The sequence below is a fragment of the Erinaceus europaeus genome, chromosome 3 (genome assembly GCF_950295315.1).
Source record: "Erinaceus europaeus chromosome 3, mEriEur2.1, whole genome shotgun sequence".
Classification (NCBI taxonomy): Eukaryota; Metazoa; Chordata; class Mammalia; order Eulipotyphla; family Erinaceidae; genus Erinaceus; species Erinaceus europaeus.
This window is the reverse complement of record NC_080164.1, coordinates 70,972,134-70,995,488: the sequence shown is the minus strand read 5'-3', so window position 1 is coordinate 70,995,488 and position 23,355 is coordinate 70,972,134. Positions and strand designations below refer to the sequence as shown.

The 23,355-nt window shown below is 41.1% G+C and overlaps 1 protein-coding gene and 1 long non-coding RNA gene across 3 annotated transcripts; one reads left to right on the top strand and one right to left on the bottom strand.

Annotated features, from left to right (window-relative positions):
- Window positions 1-1,604: 1,604 nt before the first annotated feature.
- Window positions 1,605-2,695, top strand: LOC132537501 (uncharacterized). Its single transcript, XR_009548958.1, has 2 exons — window positions 1,605-1,961; window positions 2,135-2,695. It is a non-coding gene; the product is annotated as an uncharacterized LOC132537501 (long non-coding RNA).
- On the bottom strand, window positions 2,523-22,319 carry LYG2 (lysozyme g2). 2 transcript variants are annotated; one of them, XM_060187468.1, is made up of 6 exons: window positions 22,108-22,317; window positions 20,702-20,769; window positions 10,475-10,615; window positions 8,353-8,549; window positions 5,331-5,469; window positions 2,523-2,945 (listed from the first exon to the last, which is right to left on the bottom strand). In XM_060187468.1, the coding sequence occupies exons 2-6, from the start codon at window positions 20,742-20,744 to the stop codon at window positions 2,827-2,829; spliced, it is 639 nt and encodes a 212-aa protein (XP_060043451.1). In that variant the 5' UTR covers window positions 20,745-20,769; window positions 22,108-22,317; the 3' UTR covers window positions 2,523-2,826. The 2 variants fall into 2 exon arrangements, with proteins under 2 accessions (XP_060043451.1, XP_007521940.2); XM_007521878.2 differs by lacking the exon at window positions 20,702-20,769 and having other exon boundaries at window positions 22,108-22,319.
- Between the last annotated feature and the right edge of the window lie 1,036 nt (window positions 22,320-23,355).

Below are 23,355 nucleotides of genomic sequence, written 5' to 3'. Positions count from 1 at the left end.
AATGAAATCACATATGAGTCTAATATCTTATAAACGAGTCTCCATAAATCCTTGGAATCAGTTACCACTATATATAATTAGAAATTCTAATAAATTATAACTAAGCTTGTATGAAATTCACAAAGCATAATGAGGAATTGTCCTTACATATTATCAGGTTAGGAAAGAAAGCAAACAGTTGCAGGGATATTTCCTACTTCCAGGCATATCTAATCCTTGTGAAGCAGCTGTTATTAATGGCCTTTCCGTATCTCCAGATGTTTCAGGGTTCATAGTTGATTTACAATTGCCATTATCTGCATCACTGTGCCTACAGCAAAAAAAAAAAAGTGTTGCTTATTTGCTGACACACATATATCTTCTTCTTCTTCTTCTTTTTTTTTTTTTTTTTTGCCTCCCGGGTTATTGCTGGGGCTCGGTGCTTGCACTATGAATCCACTTCTCCTGGAGGCTATTTTTCCCATTTTGTTGCCCTCGTTATTTTTATTATTGTTGTCGCTGTTGGATAGGACAGAGAGAAATAGAGGAAGGGAGACAGAGAGGGGGAGAGAAAGACACCTGCAGACCTGCTTCACCTCCCGTGATGCTACCCCTACACCCCCGCAGGTGGGCGCTCCAACCTGGATCCTTAGGCCTGTCCTTGCTTTGCGCCACGTGCTCTTAACCCTCTGACCTACCGCCCAACCCCCACATATATATCACTGGGCTCCTTCCTATCAGTGTTCTCTGCACCTCTCAAACTACTTGCACTTGAAATTTGTCTCAGGGTTTGCTTTGGTGGAGGGAACTTATCTAAAACATCTTCAGTATGAATTTTCCTATAGGACTTCCGTTGGTACACAGGTCGTGAAGTGAATACTAGATTTAGATTATAAATGTTTCAAACTCTCAGAAATAATCTCATCTTCACATACAGTATTGTTGTAAAAGAGCCAATAAGGAGTTGGTGATTAGATGAAGTACTCATCTAGTACATAGTAGTATGGAAAAGACCAGAAGACATTATTCTTGAACAAAATGAACATTTCATTTTGCTGATAATTCACTAGTGTAGTGGCTGACTGGTTCCTTCTACCCAGACCTCAAGGCTTTCTGGTTTCTCTTCATATCTTTGACTTTCACCTTGGTGTTATAAGTCTTCTGATTGCTGTTCAATGATTTTTTTATTACTGTTTAAATTTTCCAGTATTGACTACTTTTGCTTGGAAGTAATCAAAGAACCAAAAGCAGTTTGGACCCTGTATTCTTGTCTTCGGTCACAATTTGTGAAGAGGTCCTCTTGTAAAAGTGTGTGGAAGCAGCTACAGAAAATGGAAGAGAATCCAGTCTTGAACACTCAGCAAATAGGAAAGAAGACACAGGAGCAACAGGTCTTAGGGATGGGGTATACTTGATCACTTGAGGAAAATCAGCAGTATTACAATCAATTCTCAATTACTCATGGAACTATAGTTTCATCCTTAGCTTCTACATTGTTTCATGGGTTTACTGATTTATGAGTTATATAGCTCTTATATGCTATACCCCATGGCTTGAGTAGATACTGGGGAAGGACAAAGGCTCATCAAGTCAGCTCTGTCCTTATTAAAAGTTTTGATAAAAAAGGGAGCTAGGTGGACCTTAAAATTGTGGCCTAAATAAGGCCTCACTAGAATGTATTGACATCACTTACCATAATAATTACATTTACTGCCAACTAATTATGTGTGTATTTATGTATATTTCATAGGAAACATACTTTGGGTCAGATAGATTTTTCTTTTTCTTGTTTTAAAAAAAATTTATTATATTTATTGGATAGAGACAGCCAGAAATTTAGAGGAGGAGGGGAGTTAGACAGGGAGAGAGACAGAGAGACACCTGCACCACTGCTTTACCACTCACAAAGCTTTCCCCCTGCAGGTGGGGGATGGGGGTTCGAACCCAGGTCCTTGTGCACTGTAATATGTGTGCTCAACCCGGTTCGAACCCCGGCTCCCCACCTGCAGGGGAATCGCTTCACAGGCGGTGAAGCAGGTCTGCAGGTGTCTATCTTTCTCTCCTCCTCTCTGTCTTCCCCTCCTCTCCATTTCTCTCTGTCCTAAAAAAAAAAAAAAAAAAAAGAATAAAAAGAAAAAAATGTGTGCTCAACCAGGTGCGCCACCACCTGGCCCCTAGACTTTTCTTTTCTATGCTTATGTGCTTGCATTAAGAAAATTAGTCAAGGGGGGCAGGGTGGTGGTGCACCTGGTTGAGCACACAAGTTACAATATACAAGGACCTTGGTTCAAGCCCCCAGGCCCCACCTGCAGGAGGAAGGCTTTTCGAGTGGTGAAACAGGTCTGCAGGTGTCTCTCTGTCTCTTTCTGCCTCTATCTCCTCCTTCCCTCTTGATTTCTGACTGTCTCTATCCAGTAAATAAAATAAAGATAATAAAAAATGTAAAAAAAAAGAGAAAATTATTCAAAGTTGACCAGTGGCATACCCAGTAGAGCACACACACTACATTCATGAGGACATGGGTTCAAGCTCCTGGTCCATAGTTCCATGGTAGAAGTTTTATGAGCAGTGGTGCAGTAAAGCAGGTATGTCTCTTTCTCTCTTTCCCTCCCTATTTCTCTCTGTCTCTATAAGAAAAACAAAACAAAGCAAAACAGGACACTGGTAATAGCAGACACTGAGCCCTAACAATAAATCTGGTGGCAAAAAAAAAAAAGATAATCAGTAAATACATTTTTCTGTCATAATTGCAGTTGTCCCTTTGCCAGTGTTGAATATAATATATCTGTGTCAAACCCGCAAACAGGGGCCATTTGAGCACTTGTCAACCTGACCCATTCACACAGCCTAGAAGCCATGTCTTTTATAGAATTTAGCTCGGGCGAGAAGATCATCAACAAAATCAGAGTCTATGTCCATGGGGGTGATAATGGCATCAGTTCCTGACTTAAAGGCTGAGAGACCACCTGAAATAAAACATAGAGGTTAAAATTGGGATAACTTTTATTGCTGAAGAGACAGAATAATGGTCATATAAAAGACTTTCATATCTTAGGCTCTGAACTCCCAGGTTCAAACCTTAGCACCACCCTAAGCCAAAACTATGCAGTAGTCTGAATACAACAAAAACTTTGAAGACCCATGAGCATTCCTGGGATGGCAGTCCCTGAGGTAAATCTGAAGCTGACAGTCTCAAATTCTCCTCACCCTTTTTCTCCCACTAAAAGGAACTGCTACACAAGAATCACTGAGACTAAAATCACAGATTGCTCTCATTTTTCTCCTCTTATAAATACTTAAATCTTCAATCCCCAACACCACCATGAGTTGAGCTGAGCAGTGCTTTGGTAAAAAAAATATATATATATATTATTAAATATAATAAACTAAATATTTTAAAAAGACTTTTATCTCCTGCTACAGAAATTATATTTGATTTCTATATATTCCAGGACTGGCAAAATTATACCCCCAGTATATCTGTAGTCTGAGGATACTTGTAGCATCATCCTTTTAGTCATTCTTTTATTCACTCACCCACTCATACAGTTTGATAAGCGTTGGGCAGGGGTAGGTAGCATAATAGTTATGCAAAAAGACTCTCATGCCTGAGGCTCCAAAGGCCCAGGTTCAGTCCCTTGCACCACCATAAGCCAGAGCTGAGCAGTGCTCTGGTTAAAAAAAAAAAAGTAAGTGCTTTAGGGTGGGTGCCATAGTGCCTGCATGGTGCATAAGGAACTGAAGATAGAATCAGTTCTTCATAGTGGTATACATTAATAAGCATATGAAAGCATATATGTTGTATTCTAGAATTTTGTTTTTGATAGGTATTTATATGTAAAACAAAGTAAAACAAAACAAAATGTGTGCCTTTAATGTCTGAATGTGAGAAAAATATTCCTGATCCCTGCTCTGCCTTCAAAGACCTTGAAGAAGAAAACTTTTTTCTGATGTGATTTTTTTTTTTTTTCTGCTTCCTGGGTTATTGCTGGGGCTCGGTGCTGGCACTGCGAATCCACTGCTCCTGGAGGCTATTTTTTCCCCATTTTTGTTGCCCTTGTTGCTCTTGTTATTGTTGTTGTTGTTGGATAGGACAGAGAGAAATGGAAAGAGGAGGGGAAGACAGAAAGGGGGAGAGAAAGATAGACAACTGCAGACCTGCTTCATCACTTGTGAAGTGACCCCCCTGCAGGTGGGGAGCTGGGGGCTCCAATCTGGATCCTTAAGCTGGTCTTTGTGCTTCGCACCATATGTACTTAACCTGCTGAGCTACTGCCCAACCCTCAAAAACTGTTTTTTTCTAAATTAAGAACATAAAAGTGTAGCTGGCTAGCATTAAATACATACCATAAGTCTATAGCAAGAAAACCTGTTAAGAATCAGTGTATTTGAATGTAGAGAAAGAAGGAAACAGGGCTGGTGAAATAGCTCACTTGGATAGTGCTCTATTTTGCCTTGTGTATGATCTAGGTCCAAGTCCAACCCCCAGGCCTTTTCTTTTCAAAAGAAAGAGAGGCAGAAAGAAGGAAACAGAACACCTGAGAATACCATTTGGTTCACTGACTTAGATGACTGGGTAAATTACAGCTCTTTTCACAGAAACAAAAAAAAAAAATGCAGAAGAAAGACTAAATTTATAGTAGAAAGCTAGTAAGTTAATTCTGGGAGAAGCTGAACTTGAGAGGCCCTGTGATCACTCAAGCAGAGAGATGCTTTCAGACACATGATAGTATAAGAAGCCCTGATGTCAGAGTTGGGCGGTAGCACAGCGGGTTAAGCACACGTGGTATAAAGCGCAAGGATGGGTTAGGATCCCAGTATGAGCCCCGGATCCCCACCTACAGGGGAGCTGCTTCACAGGCGGTGAAGCAGGTCTTCAGGCGTCTCTCTGTCTCTCTTCCTCTCTATCTCCCCCTTCTCTCTTAATTTCTCTCTGTCTCTATCCAATAACAAATAAATAAAAAAAATTTTAAAAGAAGCCCTGATATCACTGAGAGTGCTAACAATATGATTTGTTCAAACATTCAGAAAGTAGTTATAAATTTCTCTAATTCAGAAAAAAATATTATTTTAAATTACTGCATTAACTATCAAGGCATCGCCCAATATCTCACTTGCCAATGAGAGATGTAATAAGTATCTTACTATTTGGCAGAATGGAAAGTGGAAGTTCAAGAAGAAAGATACATTTAAAATAACTCTGGTTTAAAGAGCCTGAATCTAGTTTTTGACAGCCCTACCCAGACCCATTGCTAACCTACTGGAACTTCCCAGGGAGGTCCAGAGCACATCTGGTCTCAAGGAGTCTCACTCACTGCTCTTTGAAACAAAGCACTACAAATATGACCTACCTTTGAGGTGTTGAGACACATTCCATGTAGGGAATTTTTTCTGGATCATCTTAATCCTGTCTGTTAGAATCCCAACACCCTGCAAAAGGTGTTCCTTGCTGTCCCAGGCACCAACAGGTTTATGGGTTTGTTTATCAATCTAGAAAATCCAGATAACACCATCAGCATCTGGGTGAAGAATACATTTTTTGGTGGTTCCTGCCTTCTCCCCTTGTATTTAAGTTCACAGGTACTGGCCTCACCCACCTCCCTTCTGTCCTCCTCCCCCCAGTAGAATCAGTTCTACAATTCTTGCAGAAAGAGACTCAGAGAAACAAAGTAAACTTTGGGAAAATTAAATGTGGCATACACAGTTTAGGCAACTTTCAGATAGATATGCATACATGAATGGAGTAGTTGCTATGAAAGAAATAATTAGCATTCAAAGGGTAAACATTTGCAATAAAAATTTAAATTTTGTTTCTACCTAGGAAGGGTTTCTATAGGTATTTTAAAAGAGAGACTGAAAGAAAATATTTGAGATTTTGATGCCCTCTGTTCAATTTGCCTAAAGATTAAATTGGTTTAGTAGGGCTTAATTATATTGTTTTGATCTACATGGGAGGTCTTTTTCTACTTTATGAACCACAGGGACATACCTATGATGGTCTCATTTATAAATTTTCTTAATTTAAGTGTATTGCATATTGCTTATTATGAATTATAGTTATGAATGTATTAAATACTTTGAGGGAGATAGCCAATAACTGATAACCCTTGAAGGGAATATCACAGATATGTTACAGAAATCTCAGTACAAATTATGCTTGGGCCTAGGAGATAAATCACCTTTACGCACAGGATTCACATGTATGAGGTCCAGATTCAATCTCAGGCCCTGCATGTACAGGGCTAAGTGATGCTCTGACCTTTCCCTCTCTAACAAAAATTAACTAAATAAGTTTTTTTTTCCTCCTTTGGATTTAATTGTTTATGAGAAGAAGAGGGAAGGAGGACCAGAGCACTACTCTGGCACATGGGACTAGGAAAAAAACTCAGGACCTCATAGCTGAGCATCCAGCACATCATCTGATGCACCACCCTCTGAACTGATAGAATTTCACAAGTTAGGTTGGATTGGTCAAGTAGTCTAATTTCAAACTTAGTCTAGCTCTCTTGCTCCTGCTTTCTTCACTTCACACCACTGATATTTAAGCTGTGTCCTGTTTAAAAAGTAACGGGGTGCACATGTGGTGCTATACCTAGTTGGGTACACGCATTACCATGCTCAAGGACCCAGGTTCAAGCCCCTGGTCCCCACCTGTATGTTTGGTGGGGGGACTTCATGATCAGTGAAGCAGTACTGCAGGTATCTCTGTCTCTTTCCCTGACTCCCCCCCCAACCATTTCTCTCTGTCCCTATCAAATTAAAAAAGAAAGGAAAAGAAAAAATGGCTGCTAGGAGTGGTGAATTTATCTTGCAGGTACTGAGTCCCAATGAAATAAAAATAAAATAAAATTTAAAGGGCTAGGGAAACAGCATAATTATTATGCAAAAAGACTTCAGTGCCTGAGAGTCCAGTTTCCCAGGTTCAATTTCCAGCACCCCCATAAACCAGAGATAAGCAGTGCTCCAGTGGAAAAAAAAATATATATATATGTAAATTTTAAAGTAACATTGGTGTTACTTACTGAGAGTTTACCAAGTGCCGGTTATGGTACTAAGTGCTTTACATGCCTATTATATAATTCTTAAGACAGCTCTGGAAAGTTGGGATTAATACCCCATTTTACAAAGATGAAAAACATTCTCAGGTCATGGATACACAGATGGTCAAAAGGCAGGCTGAACCTCTACACATCATTCAACTCTGATGCCCTAAATAATTTTTTAAATTTTATTATCTTTATTTATTTATTGGATAGACCATCAGAAATTGAGAGGGAAGGGGAGATAGAGAAGGAAAGAGACAAACACTTGCAGCCCTGCTTCACCACTTGCAAAATTTTCCCCCTTCAGGTGGGGCCTGGGGGCTTGAACCCAGGTCCTTGTGCATTGTAACATGTGCTCTCAACCAGGTGCGACACTGCCCAGCCTCCAATATATATATTTTTGCCTCCAGGGCTACTGCTGGGGCTCAGTGCCTGCACCAGGAATCCTCTGCTCCTGGAGGCCATTTTTCCCATCTTTGTTGTCCTTGTTGTTGTTGTTTTTATTGTTATTGTTGTTATAGCTATTGTTATTGTTGTTGGATAGGATAGAGAGAAATTGAGAGAGGAGGGGAAGACAAGAGGAGGAGAGGCAGATAGACACCTGCAGACATGCTTCACCGCTTGTGAAGCAACCCCCATGGCAGGTGGGGAGCCAGGGGCTTGAACTGGCATCCTTATGCTGGTCCTTGTGCTTTGCACCATGTGCACTTAACCCACTGCGCTACCACCTGGCCTTCCTCCAATAAGTTTTTTTCATTGGCTAGGACAGAGAGAAATTGAGAGGCGAGGGGGGAGTAAAGAGGGGGAGAGGTGGTCCTGGAAGTGGTAGAGTAGATAAAGCATTGGACTCTCAAGCATGAGGTCCCGAGTTCAGTCTCCAGTAGCACATGTATGAAAGTGATTTCCGGTTCTTTCTCTCTCTCCTCCTATCTTTCTCATTAATTAATAAATAAAATCTTAAAAGAGAGAGAGACAAAGGGATAGAAAGATAGATCCTTGTAGACCTGCTTCACTGCTTGTGGAGCAATTCCATCCCTGCAGATGGGGCTAAATAATTCTTACTAAAAAGTAAATACTTGAGGGTTGGGGAGATAGCATAATGGTTATGCAAAAACTTTTAATGCTTGTAGCTTTAAAGGTCCCCCACCATAATAAACCAGAGCTAAGTAGTGCTCTGGTCCTAAATATATATAGTTGAAAACCATGCTTAGATTTAAAAAAAAATAATGCCAAGGTATTTTGAAGTTTGGGAGTACTGTAAATGGATCTCAATTTTGGGTTGAGATTCTGAAAGGAAAAAATAACTGATTGATAGTTCATTGCTAAATACCTGCATCAAGCCAAATCTATGTCCTTTATGGTCCCAGCCATTTTGTAAGACAGTTCCTCCATGGCTTTCTCTGGAGATGATAGCAGCAATGAGAGCAGGGTCCACACAATACCTTAGTCCAACTTCTTTGATCAGAGTCTGATAAGGCTTAATGGCCCTCAAATCCATCTCAGCAAACATTTCAGAACCACGAATTCCTAAATCAAATAAAAAAAAAAAAGAATCTGTTTCCTCTTCAGAAGTTTCAGCAAAGCTTTTATTTTATTATTTTTTTATAGATTAATAACTTAGTCAAGTGACCGAGCTAACATAACTATGGCCCATAGTTAGGGACAATAACTTCTTTTTTTATTTTTATCATTATCTTTTATTTTATTTACTGGATAGAGACGGCGAGAAATAGAGAGGGAAGGGGGTGATAGAGGAGAGACAGAACAACACCTGCAACACTGCTTCACCACTTGCAAAGCATTCCCCCTGCAGGTAGGGACTGGGCCTCAAGCCTAGATCCTTGTACATTGTAACAGCTGTGCTCAACCAGATGCACCAACACCCAGTCTGGGACAAAAAATTCAAGACAGCCTTTTGATCTCTGCATAGACCCAGAAAGGTCCATAAACTCAAGTGCCATTTCTTCTCATTCTTTCTGTCATTTTTTTTTTTTCCTTTTTGTTTTTTTCTCCTCCAGGGTTATTGCTGGGCTCGGTGCCTGCACCATGAATCCACCGCTCCTGGAGGCCATTTTTTCCCCCCTTTTGTTGCTCTTGTTGTAGCCTCGTTGTGGTTATCATTATTGCTCTTGTTGACGCTATTCGTTGTTGGATAGGACAGAGAGAAATGGAGAGAGATGGGGAAGACAGAGAAGGGGAGAGAAAGATAGACACCTGCAGACCTGCTTCACCGCCTGTGAAGCGACTCCCCTGCAGGTGGGGAGCCGGGGGCTCGAACCGGGATCCTTACGCCGGTCCCTGCGCTTAGCGCCACATGCGCTTAACCCACTGCGCCACCGCCCGACCCCCACTTTCTGTCATTTTAATGCACTGGGGAAGCTCTTGAACTAGTTGTTAGCCCGCCCAAGTTTGAATTTCTCTGGGTCTTCTAAAGCCCCTCCACATTGAGCTTCAGTTTTCTAATCTATAAATTAGAATGAGAGTGCTGGGCAGTGTAATACCCGGTTAAGCACACATAGTACTATGCAAAAGAATATCCCCAAAGACCCAGGTTTGAGTCCCTGCTCCCCAAGTGCAAGGGGAACAAGTCAGGAGTGGTGAAGCAGGCCTGCAGGTGTCTCTCTACTCCTTCCCTCTCAATTTCTTTCTGTCCTAGCAAATGAAAAAGAAAAAAAGGAAAAGAAGAGAAAGCCCCTTCCCCATCACAAGTGGTGGGTTCATATTGCTGGCACCAAGCCCCAGCAACTGGAGGCAAAAGAGAAAGAAAGGAAGGAAGGAAGGAAGGAAGGGAAGGTAGGGTGAGATGTGACCTTAAAGATGCTTTCTACTATTAGGATACCGTCATGAGGAAGACCTTGAGATAGGATTACAAAAGAGAGGAAGTATGAATAGCAAAAGACTTACTTGAATTTCTGATATTGTAACATGAAGTAAATACGTAACAAACAAAAGACCAAATCAGGATTTAACACTTTGTTTCAGCAGTTATTTCAATATGTAGAAAGAAACACAACAGGACAAAGTTTGGAAAGAATGAGGGAAAGGGAAAGAAGCAGTTTGTTAGACTGGTCCGATTCTGAGTTCTTTTCTTTTTTTTTTTCAATTTTCTTTTTTAAAATTATCTTTATTTATTTATTAGTTAGAGACAGCCAGAAATTGAGAAGGATGGGGAAGATAGAGAGGGATATAGACAAAGAGACACCTGCAGTCCTGCTTTACTACTCTCAAAGCTTTCCCCCTGCAGGTGTGAACTGGGGACTTGAACCTAGGTCCTTGCTCACTGTAGCATGTGTGTTCAACCAGGTGTGCTACCACCCGGCCCAGATTCTGAGTTCTTAAAATCTATAATTTTGATTTTATAACTCTAGTAATGCTTATGTCCTTTCAAAATGAAGGTATTTCTTAAGAAATCATCTGAAAGAGGGAAAACCAGATGTTTATTTTTCACTTACCACAGTTAATCAACCTGGTTATGTCACAGGGGGCCCCTGAGGTCTCCATGGTTAAGATGTCACCATAGCAGCCATGGTATAGACGAGGATGTAAGTGAGGGTTCATTGAGTGCGTTAAAGGGTACAAGCCCCTAGAAGTGCCTAGGAGAGCAGAATAGATAAACATTGCTCAGGTTGCTGTAATGATGAGTATAGGATGATTCCAGTCATCAACAGAAGTTGAGAAAGAAGAACAGAAAGGGAAACTAAAAGCAGGATTTGACTAAAGTAAAAGCACCAAAGTAAAAAGCCTGTGGTGAGGGGGAGGGTGGATACTCGGCTTCCTGGGGCGGCAGTAGGGTAGGGGTGTGGGGGTGGGATGAGACACAGTCTTTTGGTGGTGGGAATGGTGTTTATGTACACTCCTATTAAAGTGTAGTCATATAAATCACTAGTTAATTAATATGAGAGGGGGAAAAATTGATTGTATGTCTTGAACTTTTTAAAGCACAGACTGAGTCTTTTTAATACATAGGCTGAGTCTTTGATATGCTGACTCTCTCAAAAGCCTAGACCAGGGAGAACAGAAGCAACCGGTGACACAACTATATACAAGATGTTGGGTATTATACAGCAAATCCTAACAAAGGGACTTTTCAAAGTTAACCCAATTACCAAATAATGTGATAATAACTATCCATTGTCTTCTTGAACTCTAAGACAGCAGGAACCTCACATTTCCTCTATAGAGCCTATATTTCCCCCAGTCCTGGAACCTTAGGGTGGGGCCCACTTTTCTGCATGCTTCTCTCATTTAATATCAAATAATATTGCATCCGCTGATCACAACCTAATCAATGCAATGAGTGCCACCTCAGCATGCTTCACTTCAGACTGTGTCTAGAGACTTCAGGTGTGGAATGACAACCTTTCAGCTTCATTACTCCAGTGAGACCTTTCCTTTCATAGTATTCTCAAATTCCATTCCAGGTGGTTCACTTCCTAACAAAGTCCCAAAACCTAGATATAGACCAGGTCCCCTGAGATAGAGCATACGTTCACATGTATCCATAAACTAGGGCAAAATATATACCTGAAAGCAAAAGTATACAATAGTCTGCACCCCCAAAACTTCATCTGCACTATTCCAGCCTTTAGGCCCATAATTGCTCAACAATTTGTTTGGCTTTGTAACTCCTCTTTTCAGCCACCAGGTTCCTGATGCCAGCATGATGCTGACCAGATTTCCCTGGACAGGCAACCCCACCAGTGTGTCCTGGAGCTCCACTTTGACAGAGACTCACCCTACTAGGGAAAGAGAGAGGCAGACTGAGAGGCATGGATTGACCAGTCAACGCCCATGTTCAGCAGGGAAGCAATTACAGAAGCCAGACCTTCCACCTTCTGCAACCCACAATGACCTTGGGTCCATACTCCCAGAGGGATAAAAAATGGGAAAGCCCCCAGGTGTCCAACAACAGATGAATGGCTGAGCAAGTTGTGGTATATATACACAATGGAATACTACTCAGCTATTAAAAACAGTGACTTCACCGTTTTCAGCCAACCTTGGAAAAAATCATATTATGTGAAATAAGTCAGAAACAGAAGGATGAATACGGATGATCTCACTCTCAGGAAGAAGTTGAAAAACAAGATCCGAAGAGCAAACACAAGTAGAACCCGAACTGGAATTGGCATATTGCACCAAAGTAAAAGACTCTGGGATGGGGTGGGGGGCGAGAATACAGGTCCAAGAAGGATGACAGAGGACCTAGTGGGGGTTGTACTGTTATGTGGAAAATGTTATACATGTACAAACTATTGTATTCACTGTCAAATGTAAAACATTAATTCCCAAATGAAGAAATTAAAAAAATAATACTAATATCAAAAGTAAAAAAAAAAAAGAATGGGAAAGCTATCAGGGGAGGGGATGGGATATAGAGATCTGGTGGTGGGAATTGTGTGGAGTTGTACCCCTCCTATCCTACGGTTTTGTTAACATCTCCTTTTTCAAATTAATTAATTAATTAATTAAAATTTGCATAATCATTAGTGTTATCTCCTCAGTCCAAATACCATTATTATAGGAACTGATTTACAAATCAAAGATACATCCACACAACAGAGTACTATGTAGTTGTACAGAAGGAAATAGGAACTACTCTAGTATGCTTCTATAAAATTATTTCCAGGTACACAACAGTATTTATAGACTCATACTCTTTTTTTTTTTTTTTTTTACCAGAGCACTGCTCAGCTCTGGTTTATGGTGGTGCAGGGACTGAATTTGGGACTTCAGTGCCTCAGGCATGACATAGACACTTTTTATTGAAGGAAGGAAGAGCATATGAAGATGTGCGTGTGTAGGATTTTCTTATATTTTTAAAAGAAACAACACAAAGATGAACCCAAGTCCTTGTATATGGAAATGTGATTACTCATCTGCGTATACCACAACCCACAAAGTTTTCTTTTCTTTTCTTTTCTTTTTGCCTCCAGGGTTATTGCTGGGGCTCAGTGCTTGCACTATGAATCCACTGCTCTTGTAGGGCATGTTTTTTTCCTTTTGTTGCCCTTGTTGTTTATCATTATTGTTATTGCTGTCGTTATTGTTGGATAGAACAGAGAGAAATGGAGAGAGGAGGGGAAGACAGAGAGGGGGAGATAAAGATAGACACCTGCAGACCTGCTTCACCCGCTCATGAAGCAACTCCCCTGCAGGTGGGGAGCTGGGGACTCGAACAGGGATCCTTATGCCGGTTCTTGGGCTTTGCACCACATGCGCTTAATCTGCTGTGCATCACCTGGCCCCCACAAAGTTTTTTTTTTTTTTTTTTTTTTTTTTACCAGAGCACTGCTCAGCTCTGATTTATGGTGGTGCAGGGGATTGAATTTGGGATTTTAAAGCCTCAGGCATGAGAGTCTCTTTGCATAACCATTATGCTATCTACCCCTGCCCCAAAGTTTTCTTTTAAGAGGGCTTTTCTTACCTACTGATATTAAAGAGACATATCTTTCGTGAGTGTTTCCATCTACACCATGCCTCGGCCTCGCGTGAGCTTAATGTGCAGCTTGGCGATACGAGAATCCGGCATGAAGCCCAGCCAGTCTATCTTGGTGTTACTCTCGAGCGCATCCTGTCATTTCACGAACATCTCATAAAAACTGCAGCAAAGGTGGGCACGAGGAATAACATCATTGCAAGACTGGCCAGCTCCTCATGGGGCGCGAGTGCTTCCTCACTACGATCATCATCTCTGGCAATATGCTATTCCACTGCAGAATACTGTGCCCCAGTATGGTTCCGTAGCCCCCATGTCCACTTGGTCGATTCCAAATTATATTCCTCCATGAGGATAATTTCTGGAACCATCCGTTCCACCCCGGTTCCATGGCTGCCAGTTCTTAACAACATCGCCCCGCCAGATATTCGTCGGGATGCGGCATCATCTAAGTTCATTTCCCACGTCTACGCTCTACCGGACCTGCCAATATACGCGGATATCTTCGTCCACCCTGTCCAACGCTTGACGTCTAGTCACCCAATCTGGTCCCCTGCGCCTACACTGAACTTCTCTGTCCCAGTCTCTTGGAAACAGAGTTGGCAGTCAGCTGAGGTAAAGAACAAACACCTCATCACAGACCCCTGCAAGCGTCAACCTGGCTTTGACCTAGCACGTTATGATTGGGTCCTCCTCAATCGCTATCGAACAGGCCATGGCCGGTGCGCTGCTATGTTCCATCGCTGGGGAGCCAGAGACGACCCGAACTGCCCCTGCGGCTACAGACAGACTATGACCCACATAGTCAACGACTGCCACCTCTCCAGATTCAGAGGTCTCGAAACTTTACATCAGGCTCAACCTGATGCTGTTGACTGGCTACGGAAAAAGGGCAAATGCTAGAAGAATTAAAGAGACAAAAGTTTCCTATCTTATTCCTTGTCTCCCATTACCTTAAATCATTTAAATTTTTATCTATCTTACTTATTCACCACCTGATAACCACTTGTTCTTCCTTCCTTGCTCACTCCTTTGTTTGTTCCTGTCCTCTCATTTGAATAACCTTTTCTCTGCTTTATCCTTTTCAGTTTCTAGAAAAATTTATCACAAAGAGGACAATCAAGGGTGGGGAAGATAGCATAATGGTTATGCAAAGAGACTCTCATGCCTGAGGCTCTGAAGTCCCAGGTTCAATCCCCTGCACCAGGATAAGCCAGAACTGAGAAGTGCTCTGGTTTACAAATAAATAAATAAATAAATCTTATAAAAGAGGACAATCAATAAATATTTGTTGAATGGGGAATAGTGGATACATGAATGAATGAGAAGGAAAAGCTATCTAAATTACTGGGACTGGTGTTGCTATTTACGGGGAAAACAGCCTTTTTTAAATTCTATGTGTGAATCACAGATCATAGTTATCACAGTGATTAGGAAGCCTACCAAAAGTACATGCACCTGGACTCTTCACACACGTCTACTGAACCAGAATCTTTAGATCAAATGCCAAGAGTACCCAAATGACTCCTATCATTAGTTTGGGAACCATTACATTAAGGGAATTGGACTATGATCATGGACCTTATACTACTTGTATTGGCATCTAAAACACAAGCATCCTTCTTAATTATAGTCAACTTGCAGTTAACACAACTAGTATAGTAGTTCATAATTAACCTACTAGCTATATATCCCTGACTCCAGCTGGCAATTAAAGAAAGGAAAAAAAATAAAACTGTGTTCCACTGCCTTTGAGCATACGTACCTAGGAATTACTAGCTTGCAGTGATATCACTTTCTCAATTTTAGAATTAAACTTTATTTATTTATTTATTTATTTTTTATTGTTGTAGTTATTATTGTTGTTGTTGTTGTTGGATAGGACAGAGAGAAATGGAGAGAGGGAGGGGAAGACAGAGAGGAGGAGAGAAAGATAGACACCTGCAGACCTGCTTCACCGCCTGTGAAGCGACTCCCCTGAAGGTGGGGAGCCGGGGTTCGAACCGGAAACTTTATTTATTTATTTACCAGAGCACTGCTCAGCTCTGGCTTATGGCAGTACAGGGAATTGAACCTGGGACCTTGGAGCCTCAGGCATGAGAGTCTGTTTGCATAGCCATCATGCTATCTACCCCTGCCTAACTTTATTTTTTTTAATTGAGCCTTCAAACTTGCAAAATTCCACAACTTCTGGAAGACTTTTCTTTTTATCTTGGTTTTTTTTTTTAATTTTTAAGATATTCATTTATTTATTCCCTTTTGTTGCTCTTGTTTTAATGTTGTTATTACTGTTGTTATTGTTGTCTGTGGATAGGACAGAGAGAAATGGAGAGAGGAGGGGAAGACAGAGAGGGAAAGAAAGATAGACACCTGCAGACCTGCTTCACCGCTTGTGAAGCAACTCCCCTGCAGGTGGGTAGCCGGGGCTCGAACCAGATCCTTATGCTGGTCCACGTGTGCTTAACCTGCTGCGCTACCGCCCAACTCCCCCTGGCAGACTTTTTTTTTTATAATTTTTAAAAAATATTTATTTTATTTATTTATTCCCTTTTGTTGCCCTTGTTGTTTTATTGTTGTCGTTGTTGGATAGGACAGAGAGAAATGGAGAGAGGGAGGGGAAGACAGAGAGGAGGAGAGAAAGATAAAGCAGACCTGCTTCACCGCCTGTGAAGCGACTCCCCTGCAGGTGGGGAGCCAGGGTTCGAACCGGGATCCTTATGCCGGTTCTTGTGCTTTGCGTCACCTGCGCTTAGCCCACTGCACTACAGCCCGACTCCCCCTGGCAGACTTTTTAAAAGACATATATAGGCTGAGAGACCAAGCAGGAGCGACAACCCAGCACTGTTCCACTAGTGAACTCTCCCTTTGCTTGGTGCTCCCATGTAGTGGTTGGGAACTGGGACCTGGGTCTTTATGCATGAAAAAGTGCATACTCTTACCATGTTTGCTATCTTCTCACCCCTGGAATTAAAAAAAATTTAGAAACATGTTCTTCTCAGTTATCACTATACTAATGAAGGCAACTAAGGCACTATTTACAATGACCTTTCTTTCTTTCTTTCTTTCTTTCTTTCTTTCTTTCTTTCTTTCTTTCTTTCTTCTTTTCCACCAGAGCTTTGAGCTTTGGCTTATGGTGGATCAGGGGATTGAATTTGGGGTTTTTTGGAGCCTCAGACATCAAGGTATTTTTGCATAGCCATTATACTATCCCCCCCCCCCCCGTAGCTTTTCATTTTAGTAGGCCAGATTTTGTGTTTTATTGTTTCTATTTTATTTTACTTTATTTTATTTTATTTTTGCCTCTAGGGTTATGACCAGGGCCCAGTACCTGTACTACAAATCCACTGCTCCTGGAGGATATTTTTCCTATTTCGTTGCCCTTGTAGTTGTTATAGCTGTCGTTGTTGGATAGGACAGAGAGAAATCAAGAGAGGAGGGGAAGACAGAGAAGAGGAGAGAAAGATAGGCAACTGCAAACCTGCTTCACCACTTGTGAAGTGATCCTCCTACAGGTGGGGAGCCAGGGGCTCAAACTAGGATCTTTAAGCCAGTCCTTGCGCTTTGTGCCATGTGTGCTTACCTTGCTGCACCACCTCCCAGCCCCCAGTGTTTTCTTATTCTTCAAGGCCCCTTAACACGCTCATCTGGTTACCTTTTCATTCTATCAGAAATCTCACTTACTCAAGTCACACTGACCTGCAAACACTTTGCATACATTTCTGGTCTCTGTGCTTTTACTAAAATCATCCCTCTATCCAGTAAGGTCTTCTCTTTGTTTTTCTTTTAACCAGAGCACTGCTCAACTCTGGCTTATGGTAGTATGGGGGATTGAACCTGGGACTTTGGAGCCCCAGGCATGAGAATCTGTTTGCATAACCATTATGCTATCTATCCCCACCCCTCTTTCTTTCTTTCTTTCTTTCTTTCTTTCTTTCTTTCTTTCTTTCTTTCTTTTCTTTTCTTTCCTTTCTTCTTCTTCTTTTTTTTTTTTTTTTTTTGTATTTTTTACCACAGCACTGTTCAGCTCTGGTTTATGGTGGTACAGGGGATTGAACCTGGGACTATAGAGCCTGAGGCATGAGAACCTCTTTGCATAACCACTATGCTATCTATCCCCCTATTCTTTCTTTTTAATGTAAAACTAGAGAATGAACTCAGGGTTCCTGTGTGAGAGATTTCCTGGGACCTATTTATTCTCTTTCTCTCTAAGTTTTTAAATGGTGTTTATTTACTTATTGGATAGAGACAGCCAGAAATTGTGAGGGAAGGAGGTGATAGAGAGTGAAACAGACAGAGAGACACCTGCAACACTGCTTCACCACTCGCAAAGCTTTCTCCCTGCAGGTGGGGACCAGGGGCTTGAACCCTGGTCCTCGTGCATTGCAACATGTGTGCTCAAAAAAGCGCACCACCACTTGGCCCCTTTTCTTTCTCTCTTCCTTCCTTTCTCTTTCTCTCTCTCTCTCTCTCTCTCTCCTTCCCTCCCTCCCTCCCTCCCTTCCTCACTATATCTTTTCTTAGAGAAAGAGAAGGAGGGTGGGAGGGAGAGAGAGAGATTACAATACTGAAGCTTCCTTCAATGTAGTAGGGGCTGAGCTCAAACTTGGGTTTCATACACAGCAAAGCAGCACATTATCTAAGTGAGCTATTTCACTGCCCCAGCACCCATTGATTTTCTTTTTTTGTTGGTTTGTTTGTTTGAAGAGAGGAAAGAGAGGCTGAGAGAGGAGATGACTCAGCACCATTCCACCATCCATGGAGCTCATTGGTGCAGTCCAGTCCTGAACACTGCTCAGGATTGGTTTATGGTAGTGCAGGGGACTCTGGGCCCTCAGAGTCTTAGTCCATCATACTATCTCCCCAGCCCCTTGTGGAACTCACTAGTGCAGTCCCTGGTGCTTCCATATTGTGGTGGAACTTAAACCCAGGACCCCATGCATGGTAAGATGCAAGCTCTTCTGGATGAGTTAATTCCTGGTCCCTCTCTCTCTCTTAATTAAAAATCAAGTAAATCCCCGGTTCAAGCCCCCGGCTCCCCACCTGCAGGGGAATCACTTCAAAGGCGATGAAACAGATCTGCAGGTGTCTATCTTTCTCTCCCCCTCTCTGTCTTCCCCCTCCTCTCTCCATTTCTCTCTGTCCTATCCAACAACGATGACATCAACAACAACAATAAAAAACAACAAGGGCAACACAAGGAAAAATAAATATAAAAAAACTTAAAAAATATTTTTAAAAAATCAAGCATGGAGGCCAGGCAGTAAGCATACCCAGTAAATCACACATATTACTGAGCATAAGGACCAAGTTCAAGCCCTTGCTATCCAGCTGCAGGGGGTCTGCAGGTGTCTATCTTTCTCTTCCTCTCTTTCCATCTCCCCATTCTCTCTCAGCTTCCCTTTGTCCTATCTAATAAAAACATTAGGAAAGAAGAAAAAAATGGCCACTGAGCAGTGGGTTCGTAGTACTGGCACCACATCCCAGCAATAGTCCAGTTGGCAATTAAAAGAAAGTTTAAGCAAGGGACCAGGTGATGGCACACCTAGTTAAGCGTACACATTACCATGCACAAGGACCTAGGTCTGAGCATTTGTTTTTCTGCATGGGGTGGGGGGGAGACACTTCGCAAGGAGTGAAGCAAGTCTGCAGGTGTCTATTTTTTCCTGCTCTCTCTCTCTGTCTCGCCTCCCCTCTCAATTTCTCTCTCTTCTATCAAGTATAATATAAAAAAATAAAGATACAGTTACTGGGAGCTGTGGATTTATAGTGCCAGCACTGAGCCCCAGCAATAACCCTGGTGGCAATAAATAAATAAATAAATATATATATATATATTTAAATTTATTTATTTATTGGGGAATTAATGTTTTACATTCAACAATAAATACAATAGTTTGTACATGCATAACATTCCCCATTTTCCCATTTAACAATACAAGCCCCACTATGTCATCTATAATCCTTCATGGACATGTATACTCCCCACCCACCCACCCCAGAGTCTTTTACTTTGGTGCAATATGCCAATTCCATTTCAGGTTCTACTTGTGTTTTCTGATCTTGTTTTTCAACTTCTGCCTGGGAGTGAGATCATCCCATATTCATCCTTCTTTTTCTGACTTATTTCACTTAACATGAATTTTTCAAGGTCCATCCAAGATCGGCTGAAAACGGTGAAGTCACCATTTTTTACAGCTGAGTAGTATTCCATTGTGTATATAGACCACAACTTGCTCAGTCATTCATCTGTTGTTGGACACCTGGGTTGCTTCCAAGAAATATATATTTTTTAACCAAGCACCATAAAACAGCCTTTCTGGTCTCACCACCCTGATTAGATGTGAACTCTTCCAACTAAATTATCCCCAGGCTGGTATCTTTTTCTATCTCTTACTGACTGTCTGATACTGGTATTTTCTTTCCATATGTCTCCTGAGACACTGATCCATAAATTCCCACTCATAATATTTTCACCTGTTTGGCAAGCTCTCTCTCTCTCTCTCTTTTCATTTTTTTTTATTATCTTTATTTATGGGACAGAGACAGTGAGAAATCGAGAGGGAAGGAGAGATATATAGAGAGAAAGACAGAGAGACATGTGAAGCACTGCTTCATCACTCGTGAAGCTTCCCCACCTGCAGGTAGGGGCTGGGGGCTTGAACCTGGGTCCTTGTGCACTGTAACATGTGTGCTCAACCAGGTGTGCCACCACCTGGCCCCTCTTTTTAAGTTTTTAAAGTTTACTTATTTATTTATTTATTTATTTATTTAGCCTCCAGGGTTATTGCTGGGATTTGGTGTCTGCACTATGAATCCATTGCTCCTGCATGTCATTTCCCCCCATTTTTGTTGCCCTTGTTGTTATTGCTATTGTTATTGTTGTTGGTAGAACAGAGAGAAATCGAGAGAGGAGGGGAAGACAGAGAGGGAAAGAGAAAGATAAGACACTTGCAGACCTGCTTTACCACTTGTAAAGTTTTCCCTCTACATGTGGGGACCAGGGGCTTGAACCCAGATTCTTGCACACTATAATATGTGCGCTCAACCAAGTGTGCCACCACCGGCCCCTAACACACTTTCCATTACAGAATAAGGGGCTAACTAGTGGTCATATAAAGAACCCACTCCTCCATTACTTGTGATCATTGCTCTTTTTTTTTTTTTTTTTTTTGAGTTATAACTGTGCTGGATGTTTTTCTAAACATCTCCAAACAATACTAAATGTCAGTTGATGACTTACCAATGATGGCAGTAAGTCCCAAAAACAGGATAGACGATATCATGGTGATGAGTCTTATTCTACAGCACCTGTTATGATTAGCAAAAGAAATTGGTTTAAAAAATTAAGGAAGGGTAGGGAAGGTAGCATAGTGGTTATGCAAAAGAATTTCTTGCCCTGGGCACCAGAGGTCCCAGCTTCAACCCCCCAAACTACTATAAGACTGAACTGACCAATACTCTGGTATTTGGATATTGAAGTGGAAATGACACAAGGACCTGGGTTTGAACCTCCAGCCTCCACCTGCAGGGTGAAAGCTCTGCAAGTGGTGAAGCAGTATTGCAGGTGTCTCTCTTCCTCTATTACCCCCTTCCCTCTCTATTTCTGGCAGTCGCTATCCAAATATATACATATATATATATATATATATATATATATATATATATATATATATAATAAAAATTTAATGAAGTGGAAATCACACTAAACTCCTTTTCTTTTAAAGTTTATTTATGAGAGAGGAAAAGAGAGGGGTGGGAGGAGCCAAAACATCACTTTGGCATGTGTGATGCCAGGGATTACTCAGGATCTCATGCTTAAAAGCCCAGCAACCTATCCACTCTGGCATCCTGGGTGACTACTTATTTCTTAATTTTTATATTTTTGTATCATTTCCACTTTAAGACTCTTTTTCTAGTTTCAAGATGTAGCACCATCATATCATGGTTCATTGATTCACTCTTTTCTAAGCATAACCTCCCAAATCATTTTAATCTAATTTTATTGATATAGTATGTGATCCTATAAACATCTTACATATATTACTACACACACACACTCCCATCTCCAAATGTGGTCATATATATATATATATATATATATATATTTATATATATATATATATATATATATATATATATATTTTCCTATCCAAATTATAAAGAAAGCATTGAGAGGAGCATTGAGATCACAACTTAGAAGTTGACTATGTTCACTTCTTTCCTTGACTTTACCATCCCCTCAGTTCTTGATTTCATTCAAAAGGCAGATTACATGTTTTATAAGATAGTAGAAGGTTAGCACGTTACACGGTAGCACAGCGGTTAAGCGCATGTGGCACAAAGCACAAGGACAGACGTAAGGATCCCAGTTGAAGCCCCCGGCTCCCCACCTGCAGGGGAGTCACTTCACAAGCGGTGAAGCAGGTCTGCAGGTGTCTATCTTTCTCTCCCCTTCCTCTCTCAATTTCTGTCCTATTCAACAACATCAATAACAATAATAATCACAGCAATGATAAAAAACAAGGGCAACAAAAGGGTAAAAAAAAAAAAAGCCTCCAGGAGCAGTGGATTTGTGGTGCAGGCACTGAACCCTAGCAATAACCCTGGAGGCAAAAAAAAAAAAGATAGTAGAAGCTTAGCACTTACCTGATTTGTAGCCTTGCAGAGAAAATTCCCTGTCTGTTTCTGTAGATTATCTGTATTCATCTACAAACTTCACCTCAGGCTTTCACAAAGTCATGGCCTTTGTCCTATAACATAAAGTTGATAATTTGTGAAGCCATCAGTGAGTAGATCACTTAGGCATCCAGCTTCCACCTGAGCAAACATCAGTGTGGCTCTGCTGTTGTGCAGTTCTTTAAACAACTCACCTGCCTTTTCCTACCTTCACCCTGCACCACTGATTGTTGGAGGAGCTTTATATATGATTTAAAGGCCTCTCTTTAAATCACTGACCTGATTAGGCTTGATTATACTAGTACTTTAGACTTACATGACCCCTTTAATAAAAGGATTTCAAAATATTTATTAACCACTATAATTAATTATTCTAATGAACCCCCAGGTTGTACTGGAGGCATATATTTGGTAGATTGTTTTGAAGTATCTAAAATTGTAACAGGAAAACATTTCTACATGTGAGAACAAGAAACAGATAATTAGCCTAAAAATAAATAAATAAACAGAAAATACTAACAACTCTCATTCCAGGATTGTATGTTTGCCTGAAATATGGAGCCTCCTACTCTTTGTTCCTCATTCCATAGGCACATAACTTCCATGCCAATATGTCACATAACCTCAATAGATGAACTTGCTTCTTTGCTCCATTTCTGCCTCTAGAAATAGTGTCTATCTACTCAGATGTAGTCAGGAAGTAGCAATATGGATGCTGTTTTCCCAAACTGTCCAAGATTATGGGTAGAAATAATTTGGTCAAGAGTGAAATCTTCTTCAAGGATGGAGTATCTCTCCCCATACTTACGTCTATATGTTCCCAAAACAGGATGTAAAAAGAGCATTCTAGAAATAAGCTTGGCACATTTCCCAGAGTAACAGAAGGAGTCATGGATGCTTTGACAAGTGCAAGACATCTCTAAATCAGCCCATAATCCCTTTATACATCTCCCAGGTGAAGAGAGATATGTAGGAGATTGAGCAGCAGATTCAAAGCATAATGGTTTATGGCCTGGGGGACCATGCAAGGCAGGTGCTGTGGTATCTCTCTATGTGTGTCTTAAAGAAAAAGGGGCCATAGGCCATGGCAGATAGCATAATGGTTATGCAAAGAGACTTGCATGCCTGAGGCTCTAAGGTCCTAGGTTCAATCCTCTTCACCACCATAAACCAGAGCTGATCAGTGCTCTGGTGTGAAAGAAAAGAAAGAGAAGTAAA